General features: G+C 42.2%; 1 protein-coding gene and 1 long non-coding RNA gene across 2 annotated transcripts in view; both read left to right on the plus strand.

Annotated features, from left to right (window-relative positions):
• Positions 1–14,140, plus strand: part of sgsm1a (small G protein signaling modulator 1a) — a 29,466-nt gene that overhangs the window by 5,662 nt on the left and 9,664 nt on the right. The window contains exons 4-9 of the mRNA XM_063017652.1: positions 10,240–10,402; positions 10,547–10,702; positions 11,710–11,777; positions 12,003–12,148; positions 12,852–12,989; positions 13,539–13,663. Of these exons, the coding sequence (XP_062873722.1) occupies positions 10,240–10,402; positions 10,547–10,702; positions 11,710–11,777; positions 12,003–12,148; positions 12,852–12,989; positions 13,539–13,663 (796 nt within the window). The remainder of the gene's footprint in view (positions 1–10,239; positions 10,403–10,546; positions 10,703–11,709; positions 11,778–12,002; positions 12,149–12,851; positions 12,990–13,538; positions 13,664–14,140) is intronic.
• LOC134335186 (uncharacterized) lies at positions 4,192–6,361 on the plus strand. The gene is made up of 3 exons (XR_010015553.1): positions 4,192–4,216; positions 5,889–5,989; positions 6,103–6,361. It is a non-coding gene; the product is annotated as an uncharacterized LOC134335186 (long non-coding RNA).

Below are 14,140 nucleotides of genomic sequence, written 5' to 3' on the forward strand. Positions count from 1 at the left end.
GTCCAACCCTAGACCTCCCGCTGTGTGCAAAATCCTGCAAGCCACTGCCCTCCAAACCAGTTCTTTGGGTCCCATGAGGAGTCTCTGAATAAACTGGAGACGGAAAGCAGCAACCCTACTGGCCAGATGAATAAGTCCTTGTCCTCCTTCATCCTTTGTCAGGTATAGAACTCCTTGTGGGATCCAATGCAAGCGGTCCCAAAAAAAATCCACCAACTCAGCCTGCAGTTTTGCTAAAAAATTTGTTGGGGGGTCCAAGCATGCTAATTTATGCCATAGTGATGATGCTGCCAGGTTGTTAATAACAAGTACCCTTCCTCTATAGGACATTTGGGGGACTATCCATTTCCATTTATTTAAACGTGCTTTAACTTTTTCAACCATGCCATCCCAGTTCTTTTCAGTACAAGTATTGTCCCCCAAGTACACTCCCAGGTATCTAAAACCACCCCTCTTCCACATCAACTCATATGGGAGTGTAGGTTCTGCACCATCCCACTCACCAACTAAAACTGCTTCACTTTTATTCCAGTTCACCTTAGCCGATGATAAAACCTTAAAATCATTTAAAAGTTCAGTTAAAATGTCCACATCAGTCTGGGTACTTGTTATTACAACTAAATCATCTGCATATGCTGAAACACATAGAGGAACAGTACAAGGAGGCACCACCAGTCCAGAAATACATTCTCTTATTTTACACAATAGTGGTTCAATTGCTAATGAGTACAACATGCCTGACAAGGAACAGCCTTGTCTTATACCTCTAAAAACTTTAAAAGGAGCACATAAACCCCCATTAACCTTAATTACACTTTCAATGTCACTGTATAAAACTTTAATCATTGCTATAAAACCTGAGTTAAAACCGAAGTACTCCAATACTTTCCACAGGTACTCATGCTCAACTCGGTCAAATGCTTTTTCTTGATCTAAAAAAATTAGACCAGCTTTCAAGCCCAACAGTCTGGAGACTTCCAAAACATCCCGAATTAGATACACATTATCAAAAATTGACCTTCCAGGCACACAATATGTCTGATCAAGATGTACCACCTGCTCCATTACTTTACCCAGTCTCGAGGCTAACGCTTTTGACAGCAGCTTACAGTCTGTACATAGCAGGGAGACAGGTCGCCAGTTTTTTAATTCAGTCAAGTCCCCCTTTTTTGGCAGCAGGGTCAGGACTGCCCTCCGGCAGCTCAACGGTAGCACTCCGTCCCTTATACTGCTCTGAAGAACTTTCAAGACATCCTGACCCAACACTGACCAGAACTTTTTATAAAACTCGACTGGGAGGCCATCGATACCTGGCGCCCGACCATTCTCCATTCCCTGGAGAGCCTCAAAGAGCTCTCCTAGGGATAGCTCCTCATCAAGCCATTCAGCAGACTCTTGTGTAAGCTGGTTATGTTCGTTAAAGAATCGTTCTTCGACCTGTTTAACCTCAGTCCACTCGCTCTTGTACAGTTTTGAAAAAAACTGTACTGTCTGCCTGCGAATTTCAGAAGGATCTAATAAGAGATCTCCTGATTCTATTCGCACTGCATGCATAAATCTTTTCTGTCCGTTACTCCGCTCGAGACCAAAGAAAAACTTAGAAGGAGCATCCATTTCCGACGCACACTGAAATCTTGATCGGACCAGAGCCCCTTGCACTCTTGTGTCCAAAAAGTCAGCTAGAGCTGTCTTTTTTGTTTTTAATGCTTCAATGTGTTCCTTATTTCTTGTGGTCTCTGCTAAAGACTGCAGTTCCACTATTTCACACTCCAGAGCTTTAAGCGATCTGATTGTATCTTTAGTGACATTAAAAGTATATTGCTGACAAAACATTTTAATTTGTATTTTTGCTACATCCCACCACTGTTGAATTGAGGTAAAAGCTGTTTTCTGTGAGCTTAAAACCTTCCAAAAAAAAGTAAAAGACTCTATAAAATTAACATCATTTAAAAGTGCAGTGTTAAAATGCCAGTACGCGCTCTGTGGCTTCACATTACTTTTCTGTACTGTACACTGGACCATAGAATGATCCGAAAAACCAACTGGTGAGATAAAAGAGTGTGTAAAAGCAGAACGTTGATAATTAAAACCATAAAAACGGTCCAGCCTTGCCAATGAGAGTACATTGTCTTTAGAATGAGCCCATGTGTACTGTCTTTGTCTGCTGTGAAAGTTCCTCCAGATGTCACACAAGTCATGAGTCTCTAACAGCTCACACAAACGTTTACGGGATGCGGCATGCGGTTCTGAATGATTTCTGTCTATATTGTCTGCTGTGCAATTAAAATCCCCACCCAGTATTAAAAAGTCAGTAGAATTACAGCCTGCAATGACAGTGTTCAGTGTGTTTAAAAACAGCATCCTATCCACTCCCCTAGTTGGAGCATAAATACAAATAAAAACAAAAGTTTCATTTTCAAAGTCTGCTGTCACCTTTAAAAGTCTACCATTTAAAATCTCTTCCACTTTGTAAGAACAAGGTATAAAATTTTTAGATAAAAGAATAGCAATACCAGTACTGGTAGAAGAGCCATGACTTAAAAACACAAGCCCCTCCCACTCTTTAGCCCAGTCATTGGCATTACTAGCATCACTGTGTGTTTCTTGTAGAAAGGTAACATCAATCCCCTTCATTTTCACCAGCTCACACAGCTTCGCTCGCTTTACACAGTCTCTTCCCCCATTCATGTTTAGAGTTGCAATTCTAATATCACCCATTAATAAAATTAAATAAAAATGGCTTAAAATAAAGGTCATTCGGACCCAGGAACAGCAGCTCATCTTATACATCCGCTTCAATATTCTCTTTATTACATTTAGTCAGTATTTTTTTCAACCTAAAAAACTCTAATTCAGTAAAAGCCTTTTCCTTCCTAAAATACTTGACATCATGTACAAATTGAGCACAGTTTGCGAAATAATCTTCAACACGAATACCTCTTCGCCCCTTAGTGACTTTTAAAAACTGTTTAATTTCTTCAACTTTGTACAGTACAGGCATGCTCTCCTCCTGCGAGCACACGGACCAGCCTGAGTCTGAGAGAGATCCGTCACTCTCTGATTCCATTTCACTCACTGCTTTAACCTCGGTTTTAGCTTGTTTATTACCTTCTCCTCGAGCTCGCTTTTTTCTTTTAATTGGAATTTTAAAAACATTTTCTTCCTCCATTTGTACCTCCATTCCATCCTTCACTACTGATTCTACTGAGGTGTTCTCATTACAGTCATCACAAATCTGATCACCCTGTTTCCTTAAGTTCAAAACCTCCTGCTCCACAGGGGCCCTTTCCACAACGGGCTCTCCTGCCGCTGGTAATGCCTGGACAGGCTCACCCTCGGCCGGTGCAGCCTCAGCGGACATCTCCTGAGCATTCTCAACCTCGACCAGTTCATCCCCTACAGGTATCTGAGCTGGCGACAACGTCTCTGTGTCCTGCACTGTCATCCTTTCAGCAGCCGTAGTGGGAACAGACATTGCCAGTTCAGTCTCATTAGGCCCTGTTTCACCAGTACTCCTATCCCCTAACTCAGTATCTTTACCATTATTGCTAGCACTATGATGACAATTACGGACAAGATGTCCAAACTCTCCACACCTAAAACACTTCATACTAGTGTTAGAAGTTACAAACACAGTGTAATCAAAACCATCTACTCTGAATTTTAAAACCAGATCTAGTTCATCTTCACCATCTCTTAACACCATGAACACCGTCCTTCTGAATGACACCAAATGCTTAACTAGTTGTGATTTACAGCCTAGGGGTAATTTTTTAATAGGGGAGACAAGTTTACCAAACCTTGACAGTTCCTGTGCTATTAGCGCATCAGAAATAAACGGGGGTACATTGGAGATGATAATTTTTTTAGATGGGGTACTGAGGGGTAAAACAGGCACAAGTCTCTCATTAATCACAATTCCATTCTGAACCAGCTCACTTGCTTTCTCCACAGAAGACAGAAACATAACCACTGCATTGTTCATTCGTGATGCAGACAATACATTATTATAGCCTACTGCGACCCCCGCCGCCAGACAGCACTCCTCCACATTCACCCGACACTCCACCTTAACACCGTGCCGGTGTTACGGAGAATTCAGTTCCCCCTGTTTCCCCTTTAACGCGCATGTGCAAAAATCATGACGTTTAAAATCATGACGTTTTTTTCAGTCGCTTCGTTGAGCATCGGTTTTTTGGAATATGTATTTATAGCGGTATGTTCTTTTCACATTTCATGTTGTATGTTAGGTAGTTTGTGATTAAACACATACTTTAAAGTATTGAATGAACTACTGTCAGAGGTTTTATTGCTCCATCCCAAGTCAGAGGTTTTCACACTGCGTTCGTCTTCAGCCTTGCTGTCAATCAACTAGAATTAACGTGTCAGATTTATTTGTAAATAAATCCTAATACAGGACATGCTCTTATTCACACACTTGTTTGTTCTTTTCGTTTTGTCACGCAAGAAAAAGTTTTGGTGCAGATACAAATAAACTATATCGCACAGGACAATAGTCTGTGTTATTATTTAAGGTTACTCATCTCAGCTGCACTACCATTTACTTTAAAGAACAGTTTCATTCATGGTGATCTCTCGTTCATTTAAACTTTACAAACTGCAGCCATGTGATTTTAAAATTAACAAACAGTATGTAGAACAAGTTTAACCTATAGATCAGTCCATTACACTAGGGGGGAACACATTTACCTGGAGACCTGGGGAATATGGTTCCCCACATGTATATCACTGTGTGTGTAATGATAAAACACTACAGTGATGCTGGTGATGTATTTAACTGTTGTCATTATGTAGAACAAGTTTAACCTGTAGATCAGTCCATCAAACTAACAACACAGGGGGGAACACATTTACCTGGAGACCTGGGGAATATGGTTCCCCACATGTATATCACTGTGTGTGTAATGATAAAACACTACAGTGATGCTGGTGATGTATTTAACTGTTGTTATTATGTAGAACAAGTTTAACCTATAGATCAGTCCATTATACTAAAAACACAGGGGGGGAACCCATTTACCTGAAGACCTGGGGAATATGGTTCCCCACATGTATATCACTGTGTGTGTAATTATAAAACACTACAGTGATGCTGGTGATGTATTTAACTGTTGTTATTATGTAGAACAAGTTTAACCTATAGATCAGTCCATTATACTGAAAACACAGGGGGGAACACATTTACCTGAAGACCTGGAGAATATGGTTCCCCACATGTATATCACTGTGATGATTCTTTTTTTTTTTAATGCAAACTACAGGCACACACACATTTTAAGAACAAAATATCTGTATTAGAAATTAGTGTTAAACTAAATTATGCATATATTACAATTATGCAAATATATAATAAAGAAATCCACCTCAATGCAAATTAAAACTTAAATACATATTTATAGCTTAATAGAAATATATATATTTTTAAACGAAATAAAATAAAATCTGGGATGGTGCCCTGGGATTGACTAGCATCACATCCATAGTGCACTCCTGCCGTACGTCCAGTTTCCCCAGGAACAGTTCTGGATCCTCCACGGCCATGACCAGGATAAAGCAGTTACTAAACAGAAATGAATGATTAATTTACTATCTACTTTATAAATAAACTAAAAGAGCAACATAAAATAAAATACAGCAACAAGCAAACTTTTTAGAAATAACATCCCAGTTAACCTTGGTCTAATCTTCAGTACATGCCGGACAATGAAGGTCTTCCTCTACTGGTGGGTTGCCAACACATGACTGGTGGTACCAAAGAAATAGTAATAATGCCTTAATTTTATTGGCTTTTTCATTGCACCATGCTATTATATATGTATGTCCTTGACTTTCCCTCTGGGATTAATAAAGTGATCTATCTATTATAGCCTGTGATGGATGTGACAGATGGTACCACCAGTCATGTGTTGGCAACCCACCAGTAGAGGAAGACCTTCATTGTCTGGCATGTACTGAAGATTAGACCAAGGTTAACTGGGATGTTATTTCTAAAAAGTTTGCTTGTTGCTGTATTTTATTTTATGTTGCTCTTTTAGTTTATTTATAAAGTAGATAGTAAATTAATCATTCATTTCTGTTTAGTAACTGCTTTATCCTGGTCATGGCCGTGGAGGATCCAGAACTGTTCCTGGGGAAACTGGACGTACGGCAGGAGTGCACTATGGATGTGATGCTAGTCAATCCCAGGGCACCATCCCAGATTTTATTTTATTTCGTTTAAAAATATATATATTTCTATTAAGCTATAAATATGTATTTAAGTTTTAATTTGCATTGAGGTGGATTTCTTTATTATATATTTGCATAATTGTAATATATGCATAATTTAGTTTAACACTAATTTCTAATACAGATATTTTGTTCTTAAAATGTGTGTGTGCCTGTAGTTTGCATTAAAAAAAAAAAGAATCATCACAGTGATATACATGTGGGGAACCATATTCTCCAGGTCTTCAGGTAAATGTGTTCCCCCCTGTGTTGTTAGTGTAATGGACTGATCTATAGGTTAAACTTGTTCTACATAATAACAACAGTTAAATACATCACCAGCATCACTGTAGTGTTTTATAATTACACACACAGTGATATACATGTGGGGAACCATATTCCCCAGGTCTCCAGGTAAATCTGTTCCCCCCTGTGTTGTTAGTATAATGGACTGATCTATAGGTTAAACTTGTTCTACATAATAACAACAGTTAAATACATCACCAGCATCACTGTAGTGTTTTATAATTACACACACAGTGATATACATGTGGGGAACCATTTTTTCCAGGTCTCCAGGTAAATGTGTTCCCCCCTGTGTTTTAGTATAATGGATTGATCTATAGGTTAAACTTGTTCTACATAATAACAACAGTTAACATCACCAGCATCACTGTAGTGTTTTATAATTACACACACAGTAATATACATGTGGGGAACCATATTCCCCAGGTCTCCAGGTAAATGTGTTCCCCCCTGTGTTGTTAGTATAATGGACTGATCTATAGGTTAAACTTGTTCTACATACTGTTTGTTAATTTTAAAATCACATGGATGCAGTTTGTGAAGTTTAAATGAACGAGAGAGATCACCATAAATGAAACTATTCTTGAAAGTAAATGGTAGTGCAGCTGAGATGAATAACCTTAAACTAGTGTGTGAATAAGAGCATGTCCTGTATTAGGATTTATTTACAAATAAATCTGACACGTTAATTCTAGTTGATTGACAGCAAGGCTGAAGACAGCAGTGTGAAAACCTCTGACTTGCGGTGGAGCAATAAAACCTCTGACAGTAGTTCACTCAGTACTTTAAAGTATGTATTTAATCACAAACTACCTAACATACAACATGAAATGTGAAAAGAACATACCGCTATAAACACATATTCCAAATAAACCGACGCTCAACGAAGCGACTGAAAAAAACGTCATGATTTTTGCACATGCGCGTTAAAGGGGAAACAGGGGGAACTGAATTCTCCGTAACACCGGCGTGTCAAGTTTTCAAAGCACCGGGTGTTTGGGAAAGCCATGCTTCCAGCAAAAATGCCGGTAGCAGACTCCCCGCGCACCTCACGCACACACACACAAACACACACACAAAACACTCACGCGCGCTCTCACTCAAACACTTACACGCAACTTTCAAAATTAATTTAATCAAAACAAACTAAAGAAAAAGTTTTTGGCAAATAACGCCACTCACGCTCACCACGCTCCACCGCTCACACCCGCACATGCGCACGAGAGAGAGAGAGAGATACAGGGAGAGAGAGATACAGGGAGAGAGAGAGAGATACAGGGAGAGAGAGATACAGGGAGAGAGAGAGAGAGATACAAGGAGAGAGAGAGGAGAGAGATTTACTCTGTGCTGCAAATACACAGTATGCAAAAGTTTTGGCACCCCTGTGTATAATACCGTACTTAATATTAATGCACATTTACTTTATATTTACATTTACAGCATTTAAGCAGACGCCTTTATTCAAAGCGTCTTACAAGTGAGACTGTATACATGGTAAGCAATTAAGGGTTAGGGGCCTTGCTTAAGGGCCCAACAGTGGCAAGCTGGCTGATGTGGGGCTTGAACCAGCAACCTTCAGATTACTAGTCTTAGCTTAACCGCTGAGCTACCCATGCCCTATTTGATTATATATTTGAGATTGAGAATTGATATGAATAGACAGACAGACAGAGATAAAGATAGACAGATAGATAGACAGTCAGATAGAGATATAGATAGGCAGACAGACAGATAGATAGATAGGCAGACAGACAGTCAGATAGACAAACAGATAGATAGATAGATAGATAGATAGATAGATAGATAGATAGATAGATAGATAGATAGATAGATAGATAGATAGATAGATAGATAGATAGATAGATAGGCAGGCAGGCAGATAGATAGACAGATGGACAGACAGACAGATAGAGATATAGTAGATAGACAGATAGATAGATAGCGAATGCAGCCTGAGCAGATAAGCACACCTAGTGGTTAAGGTACTGGACTAGTAATCAGAAGGTTGCTGGTTCAAGCCCCACCACTGACAGGTTGCCACTGTTTGGCCCTTGAGCAAGGCCCTTAACCCTCAATTGATCAGACTGTACACTGTCACAGTACTGTAAGCCACGTTGGATGAAGGCGTCTGCTAAATGCCGTAAATGTAAAATGCATTTATTAAATCAACATGAACGAGCGCGACCCAGTAAAGTCAGGTCAGTGTAAAATCCAAGCAGGTACGACGTTGCCCTTCCACAACCAATCCCAGAGTCAATACCAAGAACCGGCTAATCAAACCAAGTGAAAAAAACAACCTCACACTGACAAACACACACACACACACACACACACTCTCACACACACTCACACACCCGGGCTGAGTGATTCTCTGATTCTTTATTGGTACTTGACCCAGCACAGTCTGAGCTCTTGAAAAGCGTCATGACCCGCTGATTCTCTGACAGTCATGTTACACGAATAACTCCTACACACACACCTACACACACACACACACACACGCGTGTTTAAATGAAGCACAGAGCAGGTGTAAGCACACACACACACACTAGCATGCATAATACAGGCCGGTCACACCCAGTGTGTTTATACAGTGAGATGAAAGTATTTATTAAACCTCCAGTGCAAACATCCACCTCACGTGAACACACACCATGACTTTAATGCCGTCCTTATACATACGGACAGAAACGTGTGTGTGTGTGTGTGTGTGTGTGTGTGTTCTGAGTTATAAACAAAGGTATGTCCTAAAAACATTCGTTTACACCACTGTGTACAACGATAACACGTTCAGAAATTAAAGTACTAAAATGATGAAACCATGTTTTACCCCGGCTGCATCTTTACTCCAGCCAGCGGCGGATTTATACTTTATTTATATTTCACGTCGCAACTTTTGCAAGCAGAAAAGAGCCGCAGTGAGATGTGTCACACAAACTTAGTGGTTAAGGTACTGGACTAGTAATCAGAAGGTTGCTGGTTCAAGTCCCACACCATCATTAAGTTGCTATTGTTGGGCCCCTGAATACACAAGACCCTCAACCCTTGAAAGCTTAAATTGTATTCAGCCATGATAATAAAATCATCCACTAAATGCTGCCGGTGTAAATGGTGTAAAGTACACCCCCATTGGACACCACACTCTCTGTGATGAATCAGGAGGAATTGTGGTCCACACTGATAGCTGTGTTTGATGGTTTAGGGAAGGTCCTTTGCCTTTGGAAAGAGATTGACTGTTGGCATGTAGAGCCCTGACGCCAACCCTACCAGTGAGCGATGGGTAACGCCTTAATGCAGCTGGTCCTGATGATGATGATGCTACTGATGAACGAATAAACATGAGACTGAGAGAGAAACAGACACACAGAACCAAAAGATCAAAGGATTAAAGGAGCGGAAAAGAAGAGACACTGAGAGGGACTAATGATGGAAACGAGAGCGCTCGGTCGGTGGCGGTCGCCATGGTTACATAGGCCTTTCCCCCTCGACCCAGGAGTCAGCAGCATCACACACACACACACACACACACACTGCCACGTATTACTGTAGAGTTGCCTCTAGTGTGTGAACACGCAATATGGTCAGAAGTATGTAGACACCACATCAAGAGCATGGATGAACAGAGCGCCCAGGTTTAAGTCGTGTGTATATTTCCGTATATAGTCCATGTGTGTGTATTGATGCTGTGTGTGTGTGTGTGTGTAGCTTCCGTGGAGGCGTGTGTGCTGCACGGACTGAAGCGGAGGGCGGCCGGCTTCCTGCGCAGTAACAAGGTGGCGGCTCTGTTCACCAAAGTGGGGAAAGGTTTCGCCCCGGCCGAGCAGCTCTGCCGCAAAGCTCAGGAACTGGAGCAGCTGCTGGAGAGCAAGTGAGCAAACACACACGTACACACGAGCACGATAATCTTGTTCCTATAAAGCACATAGTTATAGATTTATACTGCCGGGAATGTAACGTGAATGGGATTAAATCTGACAATCTGATTTCTCTCGCTCTCTGTTTCTCTCTGTAGAAGAAATCAGATGGGTTCGTCCAGTGAGAGTTCCACTAAGTTGCCCCGGCGGTTTCCCGGTCTTTCATCGCAGGCTGCTCGACACCTCTGGATCCGTACGGCTCTCATCGAGAAAGTGCTGGACAAGATCGTCCTGCATCTGGTGGAGAACTGCAGGTCAAGGATGAATAGATGGATGGATGGATTTGTGAACAGATATTTGATTGGACAGGTGGATGGATGGATTGGACAGATGAATTAATGGATGGATGGATGGACAGACAGGTGGATGAATGGATGGATGGGTGGGTGGATGGATGGACAGACAGGTGGATGAATGGATGGATGGGTGGGTGGATGGATGGACAGACAGGTGGATGAATGGATGGATGGGTGGGTGGATGGATGGACAGACAGGTGGATGGATGGATGGATGGGTGGGTGGATGGATGGACAGACAGGTGGATGAATGGATGGATGGATGGGTGGGTGGATGGATGGACAGACAGGTGGATGAATGGATGGATGGATGGACAGACAGGTGGATGAATGGATGGATGGGTGGGTGGATGGATGGACAGACAGGTGGATGAATGGATGGATGGGTGGGTGGATGGATGGACAGACAGGTGGATGGATGGATGGATGGGTGGGTGGATGGATGGACAGACAGGTGGATGAATGGATGGATGGATGGGTGGGTGGATGGATGGACAGACAGGTGGATGAATGGATGGATGGATGGGTGGGTGGATGGATGGACAGACAGGTGGATGAATAGATGGATGGGTGGGTGGATGGATGGACAGACAGGTGGATGAATGGATGGATGGATGGACAGACAGGTGGATGAATGAATGGATGGGTGGGTGGATGGATGGACAGACAGGTGGATGGATGGATTTGTGAATAGAAGGTTACATGGATGGATGAATGGATTGGACAGATGAATTAATGGATGGATGGATGGACAGATGGACAGATGGATTTGTGAACGGAAGGATGCATGGATGGAAGAGTGGGTGCATGGGTGGAATGGACAGATGGATTTGTGGACGGTTGGATGGATGGATGGTTGTGTGACACACCCAGTTATAAAAGCTAGTCTGGTTTTATTTATATTAATGTGGATTTTATTGCCAGTAACTGTAATGGTTGATGGTTCTTGATGGTTCTGATTGCAGTAAGTATTATGAGAAAGAAGCGGTTCTGATGGACCTGGTTGACGGCCCGATACTCGCCTCATTATTAGGTACCAGTTCATTCTGTTCACTCATTAATGAATCAAACAATCATCTTATAACATGTGGCTCATAACATGATGTTAGACCAGGGGTGTACAAACTACTCAGTTCAATAATAGGAGGCGTGTACATATACTTATATACACCACTAAACATACTTAAGTGCTTTAAATTTGAATAATGTACCCCCTCCCTCCCTGTAAACCCCCTACATCCCTCTTGGGTCCTTCAAGTGGGTCCGTGTGCGCTGGAGTACACCAAGATGAAGACGGCGGATCATTTCTGGACGGATCCCTCCGCAGACGAGCTGGTGCAGAGACACCGGATCCACAGCACCCACTACCGACCCGAGCTAACGGCCAAGAGACCCGCACTGTGTGTGAGTGTAATGAACACACCCTACACACACACACACACACACACACACTGTCCTGTATAGTGCATGTATACTGCCACAACAGACCACCTGCTACTAGGATCTGGACCAGGACACATGGGTCCTACCAACCTGACACAATAGGGCGTGTCTGAGAGAGGGAGGGACTGTTGGATTTCAGTGTGGATTTCTCCTCACTGATGCTTTGATATGCTCCATGATTGGTTGAGAGGTGGAAGATTCACATAGAGCATAGTGTGACTCCGCCACCAGTGAGATTCTTCCACCAGTGCATGCAATATGGAACTAAATTGGAAGGAAAACTGGCTCTAGACAGAAAAAAGACCAAGATCATGGTCACATACTAGTCTCTGGTCCACTGAGAGGAGACCAGATTTATGGGAGGACAGGGGCTTAGTGACCAAGACTAGGTTGAGACAGCATGGATTTATGGGTTTGTCAGGTCCAGTTAGACCAGTTTAATCAGATAAGAGCTGATTTGAAGGGAGCGGCAGGGATGTGGAAGGGGTGGAAAATAATTCAGGTGAATAAACGTGACTTAATTCTGATTGACCTGCTACAAAAGGTCAAAACATTCAATCATTCGGGCCTGGAGGGACAATACGGTCCAAGAGAAGAATCCAGTGCAAGAAAAGCTGAGGTTTAAAGTGTGTGTGTGTGTGTGTGTGTGTGTGTGTGTGTGCAGATCCAGAAGAGACACTCCAGCAGCAGTATAGACGAGCGTCCGTCTCCGTCCATGTCGGCCAGGGACTACGTGGAGTCTCTGCACCAGAACTCGAGAGCCACGCTACTGTTCGGCAAAAACAACGTGCTCGTTCAGCCGGTAACACACACACACTCACTCACACACACACATCAAGCACATCAACACACACTGATAACACATCACATAAATTCTAATTAAATCCTAATTGTTAGATGAGTTTGGTGTAGGCTGCACAGAGCCCTGACCACAACCCCACTAAATACTTTTGGGGTGAATGTCTTATTTAAACAAGGCCTTCTTGTCTAACATGAAGTGCCAGTTTGACTAAGTGAGCACAAATTCCCACAGACACAATCCAAGCCTTCCCAAAAAATAACTGGTTTTGAAATGGAATGTCCAACAAGCTCATGGTGAGGTGTCTACATACTTTTGTCTACAAAATGTAAGTGGAAATGTTATATTTCTCATAATTACTATCACAATGGGTGTAAAAAGAGCACCAAAATGCCAAAACGTGTCCCCAATTATATCTCATTTGTGTCCCTTATAGGGACCCAAGCTAAAATTTAGGAAGCTCTGCCCTAAAGGGTTAATAATTAATACGCATTGAAATAAATAATCTACAGCGGTGCATTGAACATGTTCTGATTGATGTGGGTGTTCCAGAGGGACGACATGGAGGCCATCCCGGGGTACCTCTCTCTGCACCAGACCACCGACACCATGACGCTCAAGTGGACGCCCAATCAGCTGATGAACGGCTCCGTGGGGGACCTGGAGTACGAGAAGAGGTAGCGTAAAGAATGGTGCTCGCATTTACTAAAGCTGTAGCTCATCATGCATTCCTGCCTGGTTCATTTTATCCAAAGCGACTTATAGTACTGTGACAATTCATGGTCTATGCGACTGGGGGTTATGGGCCTTGCTCAAGGGCCCTCAGTCGCTTGTGATGTAGATGTGGATTTCATTTACAGCATTCAGACACATTCAATGTGACCAAATGCAGTGTAAGTAATTAAGGGTTAAGGATCTTGCTCAGGGGTCCAACAGTAGCAACTAGGCAGGAGTGGGGCTTGAACCAGAGACCTTTAGATTACTAGTCTAGTACACTAACCACTGTGCTACCACTACCCCCCACCTCCAGTTTAAAAAGGTGCTGTTGATATATAAATATAAATATACAATAAATGACTCTATATGGTCAAAAGTATGTAGACAAACGTGTGTATGCTTTGCATGATGAGTTGTGCATGGAGGAATGTCAGTAG

Source organism: Trichomycterus rosablanca, chromosome 21, assembly GCF_030014385.1.
Source record: "Trichomycterus rosablanca isolate fTriRos1 chromosome 21, fTriRos1.hap1, whole genome shotgun sequence".
NCBI lineage: Eukaryota > Metazoa > Chordata > Actinopteri > Siluriformes > Trichomycteridae > Trichomycterus > Trichomycterus rosablanca.